This window comes from Oryx dammah, unplaced genomic scaffold, assembly GCF_014754425.2.
Source record: "Oryx dammah isolate SB20612 unplaced genomic scaffold, SCBI_Odam_1.1 HiC_scaffold_27, whole genome shotgun sequence".
Taxonomy (NCBI): Eukaryota; Metazoa; Chordata; class Mammalia; order Artiodactyla; family Bovidae; genus Oryx; species Oryx dammah.
The window spans coordinates 74,343,937-74,366,944 of NW_024070211.1; the positions used below are offsets into that span (position 1 = coordinate 74,343,937).

The window sequence follows — 23,008 nt, forward strand, 5'->3', positions numbered from 1 at the left end:
AGAGAAGCCTGCACACTGAGAAGCCTGCACACTGAGAAGCCTGCACACTGCAGTGAAAAGTAGCAACCCATCGCTCCCGCTCTCTTCAACTAGAGAAAAGCCGGGCAGCAACGAAAACCCAGCTGAGTCAAAAATAAATAAAATTATTTTTAAAGAGTTATTTTCATACGCAACAAAGTCCGATATATTCTGTTTAATTCTAGTCTATTTTCCTTCTCTCTTCCTCCTCTCTCCCTCCCTCCCTCCTTGAGTCCTGTCGTGTGGGCTGGAGAGCAGTGCCTGAGAGCATGCAGCAGTCTCACCAGCAGATGGCAGCCTTGAGGAAGTGTTGCTAGAGGTGGGTGTGTTCAGCCTGGAGAAGAGAACACACATGGGGAGAGGCAATGAAGGACAAGAGCAACTCCCTGTCCTAGGGCTCTCGAGTGGAGAGGGGCTGGCATTTTACAAGGTTGGCCCAGAGCGCAGAACTGGTACAGGGACCCTGCAGAAAGATCTCTCTCCCATGGAGTGGGGCCTGAGCCTTACAAATTTGTGTGTTGAGTCCCTTCATCATGCCCAACTCTGTGCGACCCCATGGACTGTAGCCCACTAGGCTCCTCTATCCATGGGGTTCTCCAGGCAAGAATACTGGAGTGGGTTGCCATGCCCTTCTCCAGGGTTCAGACTTTAGCTCCTTCTGTGTTATGAAGCATCAACTCTGCATTTGGTAGAAAAGTGGTGATGGGAAATGACAGTCTATAGGTGTGGATTATCCGTAACAGATGCATGAGTCTGGAGCACACCAGGGACACGGAGGGGTGCCCACTCAGCTGTTCCGACCCAACCCTTCTGATCATGATTGTCCTTCTGGCTTGGGTGAAAAGAGGTTTTCAAGAAATAAACTCCACCTGGATAAAACAGAACTTGCCATACAGGCCTTGGAGCCTGGGTTTGCCTCACTTGGGTAGAGATTTAGCTCAAGAAGTCCATATACTCAGCCTTCCTGGTGTCCCTCACCTTCTACTTAACCCTTCAGAGTACCCCAGGTAATGCTCTCATCCTCTCCTCTGGGGAGCAGTGCTGTGTCTCCTGCCACACTCTCTGCTAGAGTCACTGGTGGGCCTCTCTGTCTCATTTCTGAGTCTAAAACATTCCAATGAGAAAATGATGTCTGTCCTCCCAGAACCCCCTTCCACCTGCCCCACACCTGCAGGTTCTCCATAAACATTCACCCACTTTCATGTTAGCCACATTGGACCTTCTCTTCAGGAGAAGTAGCGAGAGATCAAGGTGTTAGAAAGAGAACCCTGGAACTGATGTCTCATGTTATCTTGTGGTTTTATAATCACTGCTTTCTCAGACTGCCCCTTTTATTATGACCTCTTCAGTTTTATTTTCCAAAAAACACAGCCCAGCACTCCTCAGCTGATTCCAAGTATAAACAGAGAGCAGTTTTGACCTGCTTGCTAATGCAGTATGCACACTCAGCACAAAGCCTGACATGTCGCTGCTTAGGGTCTGGTGATGTGAACTGCTGATTTGAAGTGAGTTGAGAGGATTGAACAGTAGAGGGAGACACGGCTGAGGACAGCCAAGCGCTGGGAGAATAAAAGTACAAAGAGGTAGCGCACTGAAGCTTATGATCTTGGACAGAGCTATGCTAGAAATGTCTGCAGTGAGCTCTAGCTGAAGGTCTGGGAAGCTAATGGTTGCCCCTAGTCCTTCCTTGACACAGGGTACGAAACATTCCATTGTGCAACATGCTCTGTGGAGTGCTGAGGGTTCTGGGAAACTCCCTGCACTGGCTTCCACACCAAGCTTATCTCACTCGAGAAATGCACTGGAATGTAAGTGCATGCACGTGTGGGTGCTAAGTCCCCTCAGTCATGTCCAACTCTTTGCAACCCTATGGACTGTAACCCACCAGGTTCTTCTGTCCATGGGATTCTCCAGACAAGAATACTGGAGTGGGTTACCATGCCCTTCTCCAGGTAAGTGCAAGAGACTGACATAATCATGGAGATAATTGCAGATCTGCTCTAATATTTTTTTTTAGTATGTGTCTTACCAATTTTGTACTTTAGTCATGTGCTAAGAAATTGTTTGCAATCCCACAATAATTTTAAAACTTTGTCCTGAGAAACCACTGAATTAGGCTTCTGCTGACTTTCCCATTTATGCTGTCTCCTTGCAGGTAATATGCTTCAAATTTCATGCAAGAAAATGGTGCAGAGAACTCACTTTACCCAGACCACATAACTCCAGGGATGGGCAGGTCTATCATTAACTCAGCCTGCTCTTCATCATCTATCAATGCCTCCAACAAGATCTTAATTAGGAAGTCAGAACCGCATGGGGCCCAGAGATGCTGTTCCAGCTTTCCCCTCTGAGTCTCCATCTTTCTTGTCCAGAATGGCCACAGAGGACTCACTAATCCAAAAGGCACATGATAGCAGTCCCGTGAGTTTATACAGGTGAAGGACAGCAGAGCATTCTGCAAGCATCAGTTATTGATAGTTCAACAGGAAATCTAACATTACCTTTTCTTGGAACTCGATGAACAGCTCAGGAATGTACTAATATCAAACCCAACGATGAGCACTTGGTCTTCATTTACGGCTGAAAGAGAAGAAGTTTAATTCACTCCACCTGAAGCCCACCCAACCATGCATGACTGCCACCAACAGTTCTCCTCACTCACAGACCACAGCCAGACTCCAAGCAATGGTTCCCAGCCCCTCTGGAAAATTCCAAGGCCATGATTTAAGGAGGTCACATGTGATTTTTTTTTTCCCTACTAAGAACAGCAGTTCTCAAACTTCCATGTGCATTGGCATCACCTATGAAGCTTCTTCAGTGCAGATTGCTGGGCTCACTCCCAGGTTTCTGATCAGAGCTTTCTAATCTGAGGTGGGCTCTGGAATGTGAATATCTAACGAGTTCCCAGTGAGGCTGATGCTGCTTTTCTAGAGACCAAATGCAGAGAACAACTGACTCAGAAGACCTCAAACATTAGGAGAGGGTGGAGTCTTTTTTGTAAGATGCAACCCACTCTAGTACTCTTGCCTGGAAAATCCCATGGATGGAGGAGCCTGGTAGGCTGCAGTCCATGGGGTCGCAAAGAGTCAGACATGACTGAGTGACTTCACTTTCACTTTTCACTTTCATGCATTGGAGAAGGAAATGGTGACCCACTCCAGTGTTCTTGCCTGGAGAATCCCAGGGACAGGGGAGTCTGGTGGGCTGCCGTCTATGGGGTTGCACAGTTGGACACAACTGAAGTGACTTAGCAGCAGCAGCAGCATAAACATAAGATTGCCTATTTTAACCATTTAGAAAGGGATGGGATTTAAGAACAGAAATCATTACTCCAAAGATGAGTTAGGGCAAGAGTTACTATGGCATTCATGGATGTGGTTCATGAGGTCCGTGAAGCCAGCTCAGCACTGGTTACAGGTGGTAAAAAGGGCATGACCAACACCTCCTATATTCTGACCTTACAGGGATACTGAACTGGATATCAGGCACCCAGCGGCCTGCCCCTGACCCCTTCTTGCAGAGTATCTAGTGGTCTCAGCCCCTGAGGCCTTAATGGACACCACTTTCCCTTGACCAGATTGGACCAGGACAACCTTCTTCTGAATAATCATTTTTAAAATTTTTATCAAAGGTAATGTTAACTTGTTAAACTTTTTTATATGCTGTACAGTATGTGGGATCCTAGTTCCCTGACCAGGGATCGAACCTGCAGCCCCAGGATTGGAAGGATGTAGTCTTAACCATTGGACCACCTCAGGAAGTCCCAGGAGAAGTCTTCTGACGCATGGCCCACCCATCAGATTCACTCTCAAGAATTTGAAATAAGAGACATTGTGGAGATGGCCCATGAGTTGTGGGGTCCTATAACCGAAGATGCTGATCAGGCTATGGGGAAATAAACAAAAGTAAAAGTGTCTGGGGTGGGCAGAGAGCAGTCCTGCAAAGGGGGGCACAGATGAGAGACCCTAGAGGGAGGAGTAGTGGAAGCAGACAGATGGGCACAGGGCTGTTGCCATGCTGACAGCTGACATCTCTGGCCTGATGGTCTTTTTATTTTTTATTTTTACTTTACAATACTATATTGGTTTTGCCATACATCAACATGAATCCACCACAGGTGTATATAAGTTCCCACTCCTGAACCCCCCTCCAACCTCCCTCCCCATACCATCCCTCTGGGTTATCCCAGTGCACCAGCCCCAAGCATCCTGTATCCTGCATCGAACCTAGACTAGCGATTCGTTTCTTATATGATATTATACATGTTTCAATGCCATTCTCCCAAATCATCCCGCCCTCTCCCTCTCCCACAGAGTCAAAAAGTCTGTTCTGTACATCTGTGCCTCTTTTGCTGTCCTGCATACAGGGTTATCATTACCATCTTTCTAAATTCCATATATATGTGTTAGTATACTGTATTGGTGTTTTTCTTTCTGGCTTACTTCACTCTGTATAGTCGGCTCCAGTTTTATCCACCTCATTAGAACTGATTCAAATGCATTCTTTTTGATTGGCCTGATGGTCTTTATCTCCATGAGACCCTGGCATTCTTCACATGCTGTACAGAACTTACTCTTCTTTCGTGGGTCAGTGGGAACTAAGTGACCAACAACAAGAAGGCAAGGATCACTACACGCATCTAGGGCAGGCTCTCAGACCAGACCTTCTTCGGTCGCCCCTCCTATTGGAACCCCAGACTCTCAAGGTTGCTACCCTACAAGCCGATGCACCAAACGTCACTGCAGACCTCTCCAGCGATGGCCCACTCACCTTTGAGAAGGCTGAAGAGCAGATGGGCTGTGTTGTTCCTGGTGGAGAGGCAGTTCTGGAGTTTCAGACTGAAGATGAAAACTTTCACTTTTGGTTCAATGGTCTGAAAATGATATAGGCCAGCAAGTGAACCGAAGTTGCTGAGAGTAAGTTGTTAGTTAACAGGGACAGATTTTCAAGATGTGAAGCCACAACACTCAGTGTGGTTTTGGAAATGACCTCTAGCCGTGTCAGTTAATAAAGGGAGCTGACTCCAGACTCGAGGGAGGAAAAAACTACACTTTTCTATAACATAGGCCTTCCTCTATACAGACCCCCACCAAAGACATAGGTTCATCCATCCTATCACCTCAGGCCACAGGACTAGTGGCTGTATTAGGACCAGGAACAAGGCCATCTGCCCATGTCAGGGGCCTGAGCTACACAAGAAGCTCCATCAGGTGCTGCCGCCATGCGGTTTATAATGTCGAGGCTTTGCTTCAGAACAGTCTGGTTTGGGGAGGGGGGAGATAGCGTATAAATGAAACAAGATCAACCCTGAGTTGACAGCTTCTGAACCTGGAGATGGCTTCATTATGTTTTTCTTTCTACCACTGGATATGTCTGACATTTTCCATAAAGAAATTGAAAAGAAACTATCTTCATTAAAATTGGAGTAGGTGTCATTTTTCTCCCATGTCTAGCCATTTCAGTATCAAAAGGAACATCTTTGGGCTGACAAGTTGTTTGACCTCATTTTAAGTTACTTTTTCTTGGGTTTGGTCATTTTTCCCACACTATCTTCCCCTCCTCTGAAGAGTTAACAGCCACTGAGAAATACCAACAGCAACTACTCAAACAGGAGCCTGGCAGGTTCTTTATTTTCTCAGAGCCACCGGTAACAATGAGGTGACTTAAGCTCTGAGAAACAGATTAACTTGCTCAGAACCAGTTAGTGGGGCTGACTCACATAGCTTTGTTCCTTCCTTGTGCCTGGTCAAGGTGGTAAAGTCAAATTATTAAGGGAATAGAGGGTTTTCTCCTTCCTGAAAGATCCATGCACAGTGGGGCGGCCTGTGATGTCACAGGGCTGGAGAGCTGGAGGAGCCATCTGCTGAGTGGGGAATTCCCTGGGGAGCAGGGTTTCTTCTGAGAAGGGAATGCAGGACTTCCACATGTTGGGAGCCAGTGTGAGGAACTCCGCCCATGGCAAATGTCATGAGGAAGGAAGCTTGGCATACGCAAAGGCGTGATCAAGCCTCAGGAAACCCCCTGTTCCTGAGCATCCAGCCCCCAAACCAGAGTACTTTACAGGGAGCTCTCCCCCATAACCATTTCTCTCAGAGAAGGAGTTAACTTGCAGCTCCAGTTAATAAAAATTCCTGGGCGTGACAAGAGTGTTTCAACTTACGAACTCTGAAGGTTCTCTGGCCTGCCTGATCAGGCTCGTCCGGCCGCATGTGATTGTTTACAGCCTCCCAACTGTGAGAGGCACGGGATGTTTTAAAACTTTCTAAATACAGACTCTTTTGAGAAGTTAGAAGATCATTAGTATAGTATTAGTGGGTTGATTAGGAATTATATTGGTGAAGGGTTTTTTCATTTGTCGTGCCAATAATTACTGCTATTTCCCTGCCGTGGGTGTGACAAGGATGTCTCAGGTCAAACCTCTCTGCTGACAGACTAGCTTGTGTGACAACCCCTCAACCATAAACAGCACAACAGTTTGGAGTATTAACATAGGGCTTTTTTCATTGATGAGTCAATGATTGCCATCAGGCCTCCATATCCTTAGGCACCTGGGAATGTATTAATCAATGTATTTGGAATATAGAAAAGGAAATATAGTAGTTTTTTGATGTTAGCAATACTAGACTTTTTGAGTTAATGAATTTTCTCTTTTGTTATAGATGACTGAACTTTGTTATAAATCACTGTGTCCTTGCTATGCAAAAATATAACTTTATCACTATCTTAAGACAAAATAGATCTTAAGGAGAACGTTGGTGAAGGGTTTACATTTGTTGAGCCAATATTTGCTGCTAAATCTCCATATTCCTGCCCTTATAATGAATATAACTAGCATATAAGAGAAATAAGTATTAACTTTTAAGATTGATCATGTTAAACCTTAGGTTAAGTAAATTCCTTTCTTGATTGTAACTCACTACACCCTCACCCTATAGGAATGCAACTTTATTTGGAGGGTGGCGCCTGATTTAAGAAAAAATCACCCCTGGAAAAATAAGTTTTCTGGTTAACTGACAGGTATCAGAAAGGGCCATAAAATGTCAGCAGACCTCATGGCCAGAAGATGATGAAACTCATAAGACCTTTGTATAATTTTATATGAAGCACCTGATTGTGACAAGGGTCAGGTCTGCTGACCCCCGCGTGACTCTGTATTCTTCCCTATGTATAACAAAAAGGTATATAAACAAACCTGAAAAATAAAGAAATCGGATCAGTTTCTGGAAAGACTGATTCCCCCGTCTCGCTCCCCGTTTTCCTGGCTGAATTCCCATCTGGTACCATTAATTTTCCTACTACACTATCTGTTTCTAATCTCCCTCTATATCTGTAATTAAATAAGTTTTTTCCAGGACGCCGACTCCGTCCCCACCTTCAAATTACCCTGGATCCACCGGGGCTGGACCCCGGCATCCACAGGCAGCTCCTGCAGAATTCAGAACCTGTGGACATGCGGTGGGTCCCCGGGCCCTAAGACACCTGTGGGCTGGTGGGGAGCAGCAGCTAAGGCTCAGAGAGGGGCGTACAGGTTCTCTGGGGTGAGTGGAGAGTGAGGGTTGGCTTGTTAAGGCAAATATTTCCATGACCACATCTACAAAATGTCTTTTTCAATCTCAGAATGAACAATGGAATTCTGATTCTCAATAACTTTCTACATGAGAGAGCAGAGGATTCATGTAAATATTTACTTTAACAAGCCAACTCTCTTTATCCTTTCCAGGGAAGACTATCTAACCTTCAGAGGCTCTCTATGGAAATTTCCACAGACAAAACTGCATGTATGAAAGAAAGTGAAAGTGAAGTCGCTCAGTCATGTCTGACTCTTTTCGACCCCATGGACTGTAGCCTACCACACTCCTCCGACCATGGGATTTTCCAGGCAAGAGTACTGGAGCGGGTTGCCACTTCCTTCTCCAGAGGATCTTCCCAACCCAGGGACTGAACCTGGGTCTCCCACATTGTAGGTAGACTCTTTACCATCTGAGCCACCAGGGAAGTCTGCACATATATGGATTCTTTTTTTTTTTTTTTGGCTGTGCTGCAAGGCTTGTGGGAACTTTGTTCCTTAACTAGGGATTGAACTCAGGCCTTTGGCAGTGATGAAAGCATGGAGTCCTAACCACTGGACCATCAGTTTATGCATCAGCTGAAGCATTAAATGACTAGTATGCTCTCAGGAACCTTTGCCATTCATCATCAGTATGGAAAATAGCTTAAGTTACCTGCAGTTCACTCAACTTCTGTGGTAAATCTGCCTCATTGTGGCATTCATAAGATAAATCAAGAGAGACGAAGTCAACTGCATCCTGGAAATAAGCAAATAGAATCTTTAGAACATAAGCAATTTTTGTTACTAAATGGAATACTCCAAAGCAGGATTTTCCAAGGAAAAAGCAGGATGAGGAAAAGCTGGGACAAGGTGAGAATGTGTATGGGGTTTGCCTCTGTGTTGTGAGGAGTGCATCATGTATGCACTCAGCAAAGTGCCTGGCACACAGGAAGGGCTCAATAAATGCGTACGACGGAATGAGTGAGTGAGCGAGTGAAAGAAGTACTGTGGGCCAGAAAGGGTGGGTTTCCAGCGAGTGAGTGAACTCTAAGGAAAGGGGTCAGAGGCCAGAGCTGCCCTGGGTGGCACCCTTCTCATGGCCCTTCCACTCTGCAGGACAGAGGCAGTGGAGCTTCAGCCACCCACAGTCCACTTAGTGATCTCTGCAGACCCTACCGGAGCTTGGAGTTTTAATTGTAGGCTGTAGTCACTGGCTACTTTCAAACCACAGCTTGAAGTCCACTCCCGTTGGCCCTAGCCTGCGCCATACTGTAATCCAGGAACAGAGCTCTCGTGGTCTGTGGACACTCCTATCTGTGCTCCAGTTAAGGACATACCTCTCCACCCTGTCTCTGTCTGCATATACTTTAAGAACTACAGACTCAGAGTCTCCACCCTTTTCAGCGAGCCATTTCTCTCCTGGCCACGACCAGATTGTTGCCTGCGCTCCCCCCTTCTCTTCCCTTGGGACAGAGACCGTGGGTGATGGCATCTGGGAATAGTCCAGTGCACTGTGGCCTTAGATAACTGACTCTCCACTGCTCCCTGTGGCTTTTCCAATCAAGTTATTGCCACGTTTGTTCAACAGTCCACAGGCTTGCTCCCCGCTGGCAAGCTCCACTGGAACATTCTCCTTGGCCCTCTTGGCCCTTGCTTTGTCTATCAGCTCCAGGCAGCACGTGATCATCGACTTCATACTCTTGAAAGTCACTGTGCTGGGTTTAAAGATGAGAAGGAGCCACAGAAACTTACAACTTGATAGAGAGAGTTAGTAAATGTGCTGACCACATAAAGAACAGGCAGAAAGTTCTAAGTGATATAAGAAAAGTCCACACCTCAAATCTTGGTGGGGATTAGACTCACCTGGGAATGTGGGAAGGCTATGAAAGCCCAGGGCAACCCTCCACATTAGGTTTTGTACTTTATTAGCTCTCCAGGTCGGAGAAGGCAATGGCACCCCACTCCAGTACTCTTGCCTGGAAAATCCCATGGACGGAGGAGCCTGGTGGGCTGCAGTCCATGGGGTCGCAAAGAGCCGGACATGACTGAGCAACTTCAATTTCACTTTTCACTTTCATGCATTGGAGAAGGAAATGGCAACCCACTCCAGTGTTCTTGCCTGGAGAATCCCAGAGATGGGGGATCCTCCTGGGCTGCCGTCTATGGGGTCGCACAGAGTCGGACATGACTGAAGCGACTTAGCATCAGCAGTAGCAACAGCAGCAGCTCTCCAGGTGATTCTGATACAAAAATTTGAGAACTGCTGATCTAACAAATGGCTAAAATGTTCCAAGCAGGGAGAGACCACATCTGGTTTAGTGGGGAAGTATTATTAACTGAAGCCTCTTTATGTTGGGCACATTGATATGGATGTTAAAAATGGGTAGAATTTTATTGGAAGAGATTTGAGGAAAGGAAGGAGGATAGGGCTTCAGGTAGCGAATGCTGCAGGGCTGGTGGAGCGACAGCATACACACTGGGGAAAAGGCGAGGCCAGCGAGCCGGCAAGAGGGCCTTGGTGAGCCGCATTGGAGGCTCTGAGGAATTTCACCGTTTCAGGGGAATGTAGCTTCTCAGCAGGGAGTTCAGCAAAAGATGTATTGCATGGTGGGAGCTGGGGGCAGAGAGACCAGTTCAAAGACTACTGCTTGACAAGCATTTTCTGATTGGGACTCTGGCCTCCTGAGCTCATAATTGATAGCAGTTATCGCCCCTTGTAAAAGAATTGAGATATTCTGGTATTCTGGTCATACTATTAGTCTTGGACCTGGTCGTTTCAGAACCTTATCATGTCTGGATTTTAAATCCCTGAGCTTGTAAATCTGAAGTTGGACCTTGGCACATGGGGCCTCCATCGCAGCACAGACACAGTGCTGCACAACCACAGGAATCAGTTGTTTTCTCAGAGGGTTTTCCACGCCGCCCAGCAGGCAACATCACAAGGGCCAAAGCTGTTAAATTCTCAAATGTTTTAACGTTTCTTATTAAAATTATAGTTAAAAGTTGTCTTTAGAGGAGGTAGAAAGCAGGATGGGCACTCTAGGGACCACATTATTAATGTTATTTTAAAAAAAAACCTCTTACCCTAGTATCTGTTTTATTGAAAAACAAACAAAAAATACAAAACTGACCTCTCTTCTGATAAGCTCTTTTTAAGAAGGAGCAAGACCAGAGGCATTTGACGTCTTTGTGTAGGCAAAAGCTGACACTTAACCAAGTGAGAGCTGGGGCTACAACAAATAAGATTTTGTTTTAAAGTAATTATAAATCTAGAGAATGCATAACACTCAGAAGAGGCATTTGTAAGAATGTCAAGCAAACCATTATATGTAGGATGGATAAACAACAAGGTCCTTCTGTATAGCATAGGGAACTATATTTAATATCCTGTGATAAACCATGATGGAAAAGAATGTGACAAAGAATCATTTTGCTGTACAGTAGAAATTAACACAGCATTGTAGGTCAAGTACACTTCAATAAAATAAATTTAAAAAGAAAGAATGTCAAGCCGACAAAAATTTCTATTGTTTTTTTAAAATTAAACTTGCAAAAAAATTAAATTAAATTAAATTAAATTAAACTTGCAACTTTTCTCAGAAGTTATAGATTCTATTTCTTTGGGCTGTCATTACCTTGACAAGCGCAGATGTAGATGGTTCTAGCAGGAGTTTGGAGACCGTCTCAGCTTGCAGGACCACAGAGAGTTTTCCGCCTGAAACCAACCAGACGAGGGGATGTAGGTGAGAGAGGAAGGAGGCTGTGACCCCAGAAGCCACTGGTGAACTCGTTTCCTGTTGGCCTTTCTAGTCCACATTCACCAACTTTAAAAAAAGATTTCTGCAGAAATCACTCACATGATTTTACTCTAGCTGAAGGATTTTAGAAAACAAGGTAGCTTTTTAAGAAATGTCCCTTTAGAGACTGTTTCATATAAATCAGAACAGTGACGTGCAGGATACTTGTAAAGTCTTTTGCAAGAATAAAAACAGTTCCTTTCTCTAACCCCGCACAATGTAAAAGGCAGAATGGAGAGAACTGCGTTTCAGTTCCTAATAAACCCTGGCCTCTGCGTGCTCTACAGCTCTCCAGGTGATTCTGACACACACTAAAGCTTGGGAACTGTTGGTCTAAACAACAGTTTAGACTTCCAAGTGGGAGACTTTGGAAAGATAAGGTGTTCTCAGGGGACTGCTGTTACCTGTCCTTATTCACTGCGCAAATGTCCGTCCAACCCTTACTGTGCATTGAGGAGAATATGAAGGAAATATAGACCTGTGCAGCTTGTACCCTCTCGCTTTGACATTTGATCGCCTAACAGTGGTGTTGAAGCTTACGTACATCAGAATCACCTTTATTGTCAGCCAACTGAGGTGGACCCAAGAATGAGAGCCTTTTAACAAGTTTCCGGGGTGCTTCAGATCCAGTGGTGCTCAGACTGGTTTGAAACACGCTGCTGTGGGCATCTCAGGTGGCTTAGTGGCAAAGAATCCACCTGTCAAAGCAGGAGATGCAGGGGATGCGGGTTTCATCCCTGGGTGGGGAAGATCCCCTGGAAGAGGAGATGGCAACCCACTCCAGTATTGTTTCCTGGAAAATCCCATGGACAGAGGAGCCTGGCAGGCTACAGTCCAAGGTGTTGCAAAGAGTCGGACATGACTGAGAATGCACCCATTCACGTGGTGGACTTGGGGTGCTTCAGTTGTCAGAAGCACCATCCAACTCCTTGATGCACAAAAGTCTTTATCTCCTGCTGAGATTGTGTGCTCCCTGAGGAGCAAGCTTCGACATTTCTTGAGTCTCTCCAAATAGCGAGCTTAGGATGGGTGCATAGGCAAGTGCTCAGACCTGTGCTTTGGAAACAGTAAACAAAATGGCCTAAAGCCAGAGTTTGAGATTTAAATGACAAGCTTATATGCCTGACCTCTCTCCTACATTCAAATTCTGTACAGGAGAAAGATCTCCCCAGTCAATGAAACCATTATTAATAACCGACTGGTGCCAACTACCAAAGTGCTTACTTTGATAAGCATAATGGAACTTTGAAATCCTCTGAGCAGGGACTATCACTCCGAGACATTTGGTTTTCCTTCTGATAAGATAATGCTATTTTCCAGTTATTCAGTGATTGTGCCCCATGGAGCCATTTCACCTTCCACAGATTTTCCACACTTCGGTCTATCATCACATCAGCACACGTAGAACGTATGTTTTCAGCCTGTGCTGAACATTTTAAAATGTCCAATTTAGTATTATCTCTGGATTAATGACATGACACAGGAGGACAGTTAATTCCTAAGTGCAATTGACTCACACATCACTCTTATTTGACTTTACAAGCTGTTTTTAGACTCAGAGTGAACAAATGTACCTGGAGTTCCAGAAATTCTCATATCATACAAAATAAACTTTCTGATATTATTCCTAACTGGTTCCTAGTGCAAACACAAACTATACTTCTTAAAATAACATAAAATGCAGGTTACTCAAAACTGGAACCTCATTCTAAGTTGGCAGTTCATATTTCTTTGGGACTGAAGTGGGGGGTAATTGCACTGGCTTAAGATAATTTATCTTGTAAGTTTTGCTGGATATGGTTAAAGGTCAGTGTTCTTGTCTACAGAACTCAAAAATCAGTATTTGCTGGGGGCTGAGTATTAACTGTTTCAAGCCCATGTAGAAAATTACTGCATGGCAATGTGTGAGTTTATGTCCCTCACAGGTATTACTAGATTTTGTTTAAGGATAAGCTCAGTTCTGTTTCCATCACAAAAGTATGACATTCCTCTAATCGCTATTGTTCATACAAAACAGCCCCTTTTTGTTTACTCCTCACCCGTTTGCCCCAAGTGTTTAAATAAAAGCAATCTATCAGGCCAGTATAGAACCGCCAGTATCAGTGCCTCAGGAGGAGGGTGGGAGTCCCCAGTGTTGATTGCGTTCCGTTGTTGGCAGTGGGAGGCGGGGTGTGCAACTCGACTCTTCTTGTGAGAGATGTGTTCACGCTCCTGCTGGTGTGCCAAAAATCTTTTCATATCCTTCCCACGGTAGGACGGTGAAAACATGAGCAGGAGGTTTATAACAACCCACAGTCATTAGAAAAGAACTTATCAAAATTGCGGTAAAAATACACAATGTAAAATTCACCGTTAAGTTTTGTAAAAGTGGCTTTGTTCTGCAGCTGCCACCACCATCCACCTCCCCAAATTTCCATCGTTTCAAACGGAAACTCCGGGCCCATGAGTACCTCCCAACTCCCCCTCCACCCGGACTCTGGTAATCATTGCTCTACTTTCTGTCTCTGCGAGTTTGATCATTCTAGGTCCTTCACAGAGGTGGAGTCATAGAGTATTTGTCCTTTTGTGTCTGGCTTATTTCACTTAGTGTAGTGTACTCAAAGTCCATCCTTGCTGTAGCATATGTTAGAATTTCATTTCCTTTTAAGGCTGAATAACATTCAATTGTATGTATCTAGCATGTTTTATTTATCCGTTCATCCTTGTATGGGCATAGGGATTATTTTCATCTTTTGATTGTTTTGAATAACGCCATGAAAATAGGTGTGCAAATATCTGTTCAAGTTCCTGCTTTCAGCTCTTTTGGGTGTATACCCACAAGTGCTAGATCATATGGTAATTGCATGCTCAATTTCTTGAGGAACTGCCACACAGTTTTCCATAGTGGCTACACCATTTACATCCTGGCCGCCAATGCACAGGGCTGTAACTCCTCTCACAGCTCAGAGGAGCCTACAGAGATATGACAGCTAAATATAACATGGTATCTTGGATGAGTTCCTAGAGTAGAAAAAGGACATGCAGGAGAAATTAAGGAAATCCAAATAAAACATGGACTTTAGTTAGTAATAGGATATCAACATTGGTTCTTTAATTGCAACAAATGTCCCATAATAATGTAAGATGTTTATGTTAGGGGAAACCGGTTTCAGGGACAGGGACATATGGAAACTCTGTACTATCTGCTCAAATTTTCTATAAATCTGAAACTGTTTTAAAAAGTAATATTATTGTAGGATGTATGCAATCTTGTAACAAACAAATCACTACCTCAGTTATTTCAGTGAGTTACTGGGATACTTCAAATTTTGGATTCAAGTGAATTTAAGTAAAGCAAAGTACTTTTTAAAATAGCCAAATAAATTCAAATCACCAACTCAATCTGTTTTCAAAGTAGTTGTTTGGTTTAACATTTTCTCATGTACCTCTAACTCAATAAACATGTAAATAAAGAATTAAAATAATAAAAAGTAAAAATGCTTTAAAGGTTTGCCTGCATTGATAGACTACTTTCCTATGGATATATTACCAACATGCTGAACAAATTATTTCCTTGGCCCTGGATATGCAAAACAACTACAAATCAAAACAAACAAAAAAGTAATATTAACTTTTTAAACGTCTTGATTAGAAAGGAAAAAAACTCTTAACCACCTATAGCTTTTAATTTTTCAGGTTATCTCTGACTTTTAAATGATTACCCCTTAATTATTAAGAAATATCAACAATGACACAATGACAGAAAATGACTAAACAATGTGCTTGGAAAGATGTACAATTACCTAATATCTGAGATTCACAGTAGATGGGAAAGGGATTGGGGGCTTCCCTGGCGGCTCAGTGGTAAAGAATTAGCCTGCCAGTGCAGAAGATTCAGTTTTGATTTCTGATCCGGGAAGATCTCGCATGACTCGGGGCACCTGAGCCTGTGTGCCACAACTATTGAGCCTGTGCTCTGGAGCCCAGTGTCCGCAACTACTGAGCCAAGAAGCCATGGTTTCTGAAGTCTGAGTGCCTGAGAGCTCATGCTTGCAACAAGAAAAGCCACCATAGTGAGAAGCCTGCACACTGCAGCTAGAGAGCAGCCCCACTCACTGCAGCTAGAGAGCAGCCCCACTCACTGCAGCTAGAGAGCAGCCCCACTCACTGCAGCCAGAGAAAAAGCCCGCGCAGCAACGAAGACCCAGCACAGCCGAAAACAAATAAGTAAACAACATTATCTTAAGAAATGATACACATGAACTTATTAAAAAATCTACCAAAAGGAAAGATTGATAATTTTGTATAAAGTAAGAAATTCTGTTCCTCAAAGTCTCCATGAAAAAACTGAAAAGATAAGAAGTGGAAAAATACCATCATCCTATATACCCAATGCAGATTAAAGAATATATAAAGTATTTCAACAAGTCAAAACATAAATGGATAAAAGGCAAAACAGAAATTATACCAAAGAAATAAATATGGCTAATAAACACATGAAGACCTGCTCAATCTGAATAGGAATCAGGTAAAGAAGATGATAAAGGATGATGAAGAAATATTTTTACATCTGTGAGATAGGCAAAAATTTATAATTCTGGTAATTACACGTGTTGGAAGAGGTCAACAGGAACTTATACACTGCTCAAGGAAATGTAAGTTGGTATAACCACAATGGAAAACAACTTATCTCTCACAGCTAAATATTTACATCCCCCCAAGTAGCAATCACTTGAGTATAAACACAAGTGAAACTCTTAGACATATGCAGAAAGAAGCATGTGCAAGAATGTCCATAACAGCTATGTCCATAATAGCAAAATTTGAAAACTAGAATATCCATAAGCAGGAAAATGGATTAATAAAACTTGGCTTAGTCCCACAGTGGAATATCATTTAGCAGTGAAAAGAAGATGATATAGCTCTATTCAAAAATATCAATAAGCCTTGGAAACAATTTTGTTTGAACAAAAAAGTCCTAGAGGACTACAAAAAGTAGAATACTCTTTCATCATGCTAAATTCCAAACCAAGCAAAATTGGACACTAAATTGTTTAAATGCATACACAGTTGGGATAGAAACTTTATGGCAAAACCAATAATACAATATTGTAAAGTAATTAGCCTCCAATTAAAAAAATAAATTTATATTAAAAAAGTAATGCAATCTAAATGAGATAACATCAGAATGGCTAAAATAGAAAAGGATGAAAATGCCAAATGTTAGTATGGATTATGAGGCTACTTAAATTCTCACACATAGCTAGTGGGAGTATAAAATGGAACAACTGCTTTGGGAAATTGGCAGTTTCTTAGAAAGTCAAATACATCTCTCCCCTGTAAGCATTTCCACTCCTAGATATTATCCAAGAGAAATGAAAACATACGTCCATGTAAATCATAGCAACTTATTTATATAAGAGATAAAAACTGGAAATTGCCCAAGTGCCCTTCAATTGTGATACATCCATAATAGAACACCACTTAGAAGAAACAAGCAGCAAATTACTAACAGCAACAAAATACATGAATCTCACAAACATGCTGATGGAAAAAGACAGACACAAAATAGTATACACTGTATGGTTCCATTCATATCTATACTATAGGAGCCAGACCAACGTTTGTTTCTGGGGTAAGGATTAGGTAGGGATACAATGATAAGACATGGGGTTTTCGGAGGTGTTGAGTAATGTTTTATATCATGATGAGGGGATGGTTTTAATTTTATATCGTGATATGAGTATGGGTTCAATTTTATAGATCTGACTGTAAAATTAAGATCCATGCATTTCACTGTAGGTAACTCATGCTGATAAAAAATTCCTTGGAAAAACATCAGAACTTCATTTCAGATTGTTTATTTTCTAATCATCAGTAAATGGGAATTTAATTTTTAAACATATTTTTTAAACATGGTGATTTTTTTTTGGCTAAAATGTATTTAGTAAAATGCCACTTTTCCTGTAATTAATTATTTTATTTGAAATGCTTGAACTTGTACATCCATTATGACACCAAATGTTGGAGGGGCAAAGCCATAGTCTAATACAAGATGGATGGAATATTTAGCACAGTGCTAACCTGGGATGGAGTGGGGAGAATGGGAGATGAGATAGGGAAAAATATACAAGTAGACAAAAGTTGTGATATGGTTTGTTTTGTCTTATAAACCCTCAATTTTCTAACTAATTTTTACATTAAAATTGAGGTATAATTCGTATACTATAAAATACATCCTTTTAAACTATAAAAATTTGTTATCTTTAGTACATTTACAAAGCTGTGCAACTCTCTGCACTAATTCTGGAACACTTTAGTCACCCAGAAAGATACTACATACCGATTAGCAGTCAGTTCCCATTCTCTCTTCTAGCCCCAGACATCACTACTTTACTTTAATTTCTTTACAGTAGATTTTTCTACTGTGGACATTTAATATCAATGAAATTATATAATATGTGGTCTTTTGGGGCTGGCTGCTTTCACTTAGCATAATGTCTTCAAGAATTATCATATTGTAGCATGAATCAATCACTCCTTTCAAGTGCTGAGTACTATTGCATTTTACTAATACGCCACTTTTTGTTTATCCATCAATTGATGGCCATTAGGGTTGTTTCCACTTTTGGTTATTATGAATAATACTGCTATGAATATTTGTGATGCAAATATTTTTGCCTTGACATTTGCTTTTATTTCTCTTGGTTCTCTACCTAGCAGATATTATGTTGTAGGTATAATTTCATTTTTTGCTGTTTACTTGCTTTAAAACAAATTGAAGCATAATTGACCTACAACATTGTTAGTCCATGTGTATAAATAGTAATTCAATATTTCTATATGTTACAAAACCATCACAGTATTGTTTTAGCTTAATTGCTGGACTGTGTGGTCACTTCGTGGATGTTAACTATTATGTGGCTGAATTATACTGACTGCATTTTGTCAGCTCCTCCTTAGGCCTGCAGTCCTACCCACTTCCCTTCCTGCGTGACTGAGCTCTAGTGTACTCACAAGAAATGCACCCAAGCCAGATAAGTTTCCTATCAACTTTTACCCCTGTCTTCATGTGATGCAAGAACTGGAAGAATGCTCTACAGCTAACACAGATAGTTAATGGTCCACAAGGAAAAATGGTCATGAGACCCCAGCGGGGAGGAGAGACCCCTGGCTCCCATTGGTGCAAATGTGCTACTCCCTTAGTAGTCAGAATGTATTTTTAGCTTTGGCCCCTTTATATTCCTTGTACCCCTTTTGGCAGCGGGGAAATGAAAGTCGCTCAGTCGAGTCTGACATTTTGTCGTGTCCATGGGCTATACAGTTCATGGAATTCTCCAGGCCAGAATACTGAAGTGGGTAGCCTTTCCCTTCTCCAGGGGATCTTCCCAACCCAGGGATGGAACCCAGGTCTCCCGCATTGCAGGCGGATTCTTTACCAGCTGAGCCACAAGGGAAGCCCAACGATACTGAAGTGGACAACCTATCTCTTCTCCAGGGGATCTTCCCGACCCAGGAATTGAATCAGGGTCTCCTGCATTGCAGATGGATTCTTACCAACTGAGCTATCAGGGAAGCCCAGCAGTGGGGAATGCAGCTGCAAATGCTTCCAGATCGCCAATCCAACCCATATGTAAGTTACCCACAATAAACCCCATAATTACACTTTATGGAGTTGCCTGCTTCACTTTTTGGTCTCAAAATTTCTTTTCAGTTCAGGGGATACTAGTCAATATCCCTGCTTTTGAAAAGTTATATTTTGCTTTTAATCAACATATGTAACTTATTTGGGTATATTAAAAATGTATTTTACAAAGAACAACAAAGCTATGGAATTGGATTAAAAAGCGGGGGATGAATGAGAGAGAGAAAGAAAGAAGGAAAACTGCCTTTTGGAATAGTAAAGAGACTGAGAAGATAATTTACTTAGTGTCCTGTATTATATCAGGGACAGACAATTTAGTGATGTTGATAAAACATGAAATGTGGGCTGGGAGGAATGAGCAGCAGAAGAAAAGAAGGCAAATATGAGCTTAAGAAAGAAATAGTCTTTAGTAACTGGATGAAGATAGAAATATGAAAGCCTGGTGAAATATGTAAAACATTTTAACAAACATGTATATCTAGCTTTATAATTTAAAGTAATTCTATGGAATTAGTCCTCAAAATAAGACAGATTTTCTTCAGCTTCAGATGATCCATGTCTAGCTTCGCCTTCTTTCAAAGTTCATTTTACTCAAAGCTTCTTCAGTAGAATTACAGTCAATAAACATTTATTTATTTTCTCACTCATCCCATGATAGGCTTTTAAAGAAACCGGTTTCAAATCCGGCATCTCCTCCTCTCCCTTGCTCTACAGTTTATGAAACCGACAGCTGGGCTTTTGTGGTTCCCTCGGCAGGGTTGTTTTCTCACCCGGTGGCGTGTAATCCTCCAGATCCTGTGGTTGCTCTCTCCCTCCTTCCACTTGGCTAAAAAGGTGGTCCAAGGACAGCCTTTTTGACAATCATATCTAAATTAGCCCTATCCACATTCCCACTCTTTTTTCCCCTGCCCTGATTTTATTTTAAACACAGAAAAAATGTTTAACCTCTCTATGATTGAACACATGCAAATAAAGAATAAGGCGATAATAGTTTTCAGTCATCAATTACCAAAGATGGAAGAAAATTTTCATGTACTGAGATATGGGGAAGTCATTCTGGCTCATGCATGATTTAACGTAAACTTTTTGCTAACTAGAACATCCCGTTTTGTAGTCTATTAAACATACATTGTCCATGTGCTTTAACCATTAAAGAAGAAGATGCATTGTCCAGAAGTAAAGAATGTCTGTTGTGAAGATAGAAATGCAAGCCTCTTTTCCTGGGACGTCAGAGATAGTACACCTTTGATAATAAGGCTTCCTTCCCGGGTGGCAAGCCACACACACTCTCTGTGCACATGCTAATCTGTCTTTTTTCAAACCTTTGCAGGAATGTACCCCTGTCATGGTTGATGTTCTTTTTTCTGACGAAATATAAAACTGTGCTTAAAACCATGCTTTCCTTGAGGAGTTCCTCAGAGCTTTCTGAGAGGCTCTCTCCAAAGATATAGTCCTCATTTGACTTGAATAAAACCAACTGTTCAATAAAATCAACTGTTTCTGTCTACACCAATGATAAAACAATTACATCACTGAAAACAGGCTGAGTGGGGTCAGAAGAACAATTTTGTAATTGTTAGTATAGTTACAACTTTTCTGGAAAATAATTTAGCAACATCCTTTGAAGTCTTAAAGAAAGGCATTTTCTGACCCAGTAATTTCAGTTTCAAGAATCTCAGAGGGCTTCCCTGGTGCCTCAGTGCTAAACAATCTGCCTGCCGAAACAGGGGACACAGGTTTGATCTCTGGTCCAGGAAGGTCCCACGTGCCATGGGGGAACTAAGTCCAGGCACTGCAGCTACTGAAGCCCTCAAGCATAGAGCCCGGGAGCACAAGAGACGGCACCGCGACGAGAAGCCTGCACGTCTCACTGTGCAGCTAGAGAAAGCCCATGTGCAGCAATGAAGACAGCACAGCCATAAATTACATAAATAATTAAAAAAAAAAAAAAAGAGTCTGTCAGAATTTATCTGAAGGCAAGCATTTATCCATATGTTCATTGCAACGTAATTTTTAACTGTGGAAATTAAACTAGTATGTAAAAATGAAATATTTTAAACGAGCCATTAATATAATGTGAACATGTAAGAACACTGAAAATCATATTTTCAAAGATTTTTTATTAAAATGAGAATATATTAATTAAATGTGTTAAGTTTCAAAAGTAGAATATGGTATGGGAGGGAAGTTTAAGAGGGAGGGGGAATATGTATACTTATGGGATTCATGTTATTGTACGGCAGAAACCAGCACAAAATTGTAAAGTAATTATCTTCCAATTAAAAATAAATTTAAAAAGTAGAATATACAAGTATACAGATATATAGTATGTATACAAATATACAGTATATAATAAAAAACTAGAAAGCATATCTAATCCAATTAATCTAATTAATCTAATCTAATTGGTTCTCAAAATTGGTATACCTCAGATTCATCTAGGGAATATATTAGAATCAATGTCCTGAATCTGTCCAGACCTACTGAATGGGAAGCTTACATTAGCTATGAAGCAGGAATATGGACAATTGTAATCATGCCCTTCTCACTATCCATCAGCATATCATTATTTATCTTGTATTTGTCTCCCCTGCTGGAATATAAGCTTCAACTAGAACATCTAATTCGCTTTACATAAGAAAAACAGGGAGGCTCAAGGTTTCTCTGGTGGTCCAGTGGTTAGGACTCTGAGCTTCCACTATACTGGGCATGGTTTTGACCCCTCGTTGGGGAACTAAGGTCTCCCAAGCCATGAAGCATGGTCAAAAATATAAAAAATTAAAACGTAAAAAAGAAAGCAGGGAGGCTGAAAGAGAATGGGCAAATCTTGAAATCCTAGGGAGAGTCAGGGAGGCAAGACTGAAGAAGGAAAGACAGAAAGATAATTGATAATAGTGTAGACTCAAGACTGGGTAAGGAGGGTTTAAAGACATTTTTCAAAGGGGATATTGGGCATGGTACAATGCAAGCCACCCCTACCTACTTCCACCAAGAAATCCTCAGGATGGTATTAATTTCTCACTTATAAATAGCTATGAGGGGACTGTTGAAAGGAAGTGGAAAGAAATGCTGAGTCCTGCTTTAAGAAGGGTGGATGAAGGCGGATGATGAAGGCTGTGGTGGGTCAGCCATCAGGGTTGTGAACTCACCTTGAGAAGCATATTTTTCATGGTAAATCTCATAGGCTTTTCTGTGGGCATCAGTGAGGATCTGCAGACGTGAAGATCTTGATTCCTGGTGGGGAAGCTTCGTGATCACTCGCTCCAAGTCACTAAAAGTGAACCAGATCTCAACTAGGTCCCCAAAGGAGCGGAAGGCGAAGGAGGCATAGGCAGCAAAGAGATCAGCAAAGGCCTCAGTTCTCTGGCGAGTGCTGGCAGGGAGGGTCTGGTGGTGTAGAACCACCAGGGGCTGAAGCTGAGCAGTCTTGAGGGCCTCAAGCAGTTGCCGATAGCACAGCACTGTTCCCTTGTCTGGGTTCTCCGAGATTCCTTCTGGGAGAAGTTGTGCCCATGGCAGAAATACTTTGTAATGGGTGATCATACTGGCACGGACACTTCTAAAGTACTCTGGCAGGAATGCAGGCAGTGGCTGGCGACAAACGTAAATTTCTTCATCTTCTGCTACAAAGGGTGGGTCCTGGTTTCCCAGGGGATCCCTCAGGTTGCGTAGCAAGTTGTTGGTTAGAGGACCAGCAGCTGAGATGAAATTTTTATCAGAGTCCCAGTCTAAACCCCAGCAAGAAAAACTTAAAAGGACAATAAGGACTAAATGCCAGGCCAGCTCCATCTTCAAGGAACTGTCAGGAGGTTTGTGGAATACTTACTTTATAACTTCAGTTGAGGTTGTAAAATACCAAGCAACTATTAACACTTAATATGTAACTGGATTATCTACAATAATGAAATCAGTACATGATTCATCAGTGCAGTTCAGCTCAGTCGCTCAGTCGTGTCCGACTCTTTGCGACCCCATGGACAGCAGCACGCCAGGCCTTCCGGTCATCAGCTTACCCAGACT

General features: G+C 42.2%; 1 protein-coding gene across 1 annotated transcript in view; it reads right to left on the minus strand.

The window, feature by feature from the left end:
* LCT (lactase) overlaps positions 1 to 22,777 on the minus strand; it is a 49,207-nt gene extending 26,430 nt beyond the window's left edge. The window contains exons 1-5 of the mRNA XM_040228515.1: positions 22,138 to 22,777; positions 11,203 to 11,282; positions 8,241 to 8,324; positions 4,789 to 4,891; positions 2,520 to 2,598 (exon numbers count right to left, since the gene is read on the minus strand). Coding sequence (XP_040084449.1) covers positions 2,520 to 2,598; positions 4,789 to 4,891; positions 8,241 to 8,324; positions 11,203 to 11,282; positions 22,138 to 22,777 — 986 coding nt within the window. The remainder of the gene's footprint in view (positions 1 to 2,519; positions 2,599 to 4,788; positions 4,892 to 8,240; positions 8,325 to 11,202; positions 11,283 to 22,137) is intronic.
* Between the last annotated feature and the right edge of the window lie 231 nt (positions 22,778 to 23,008).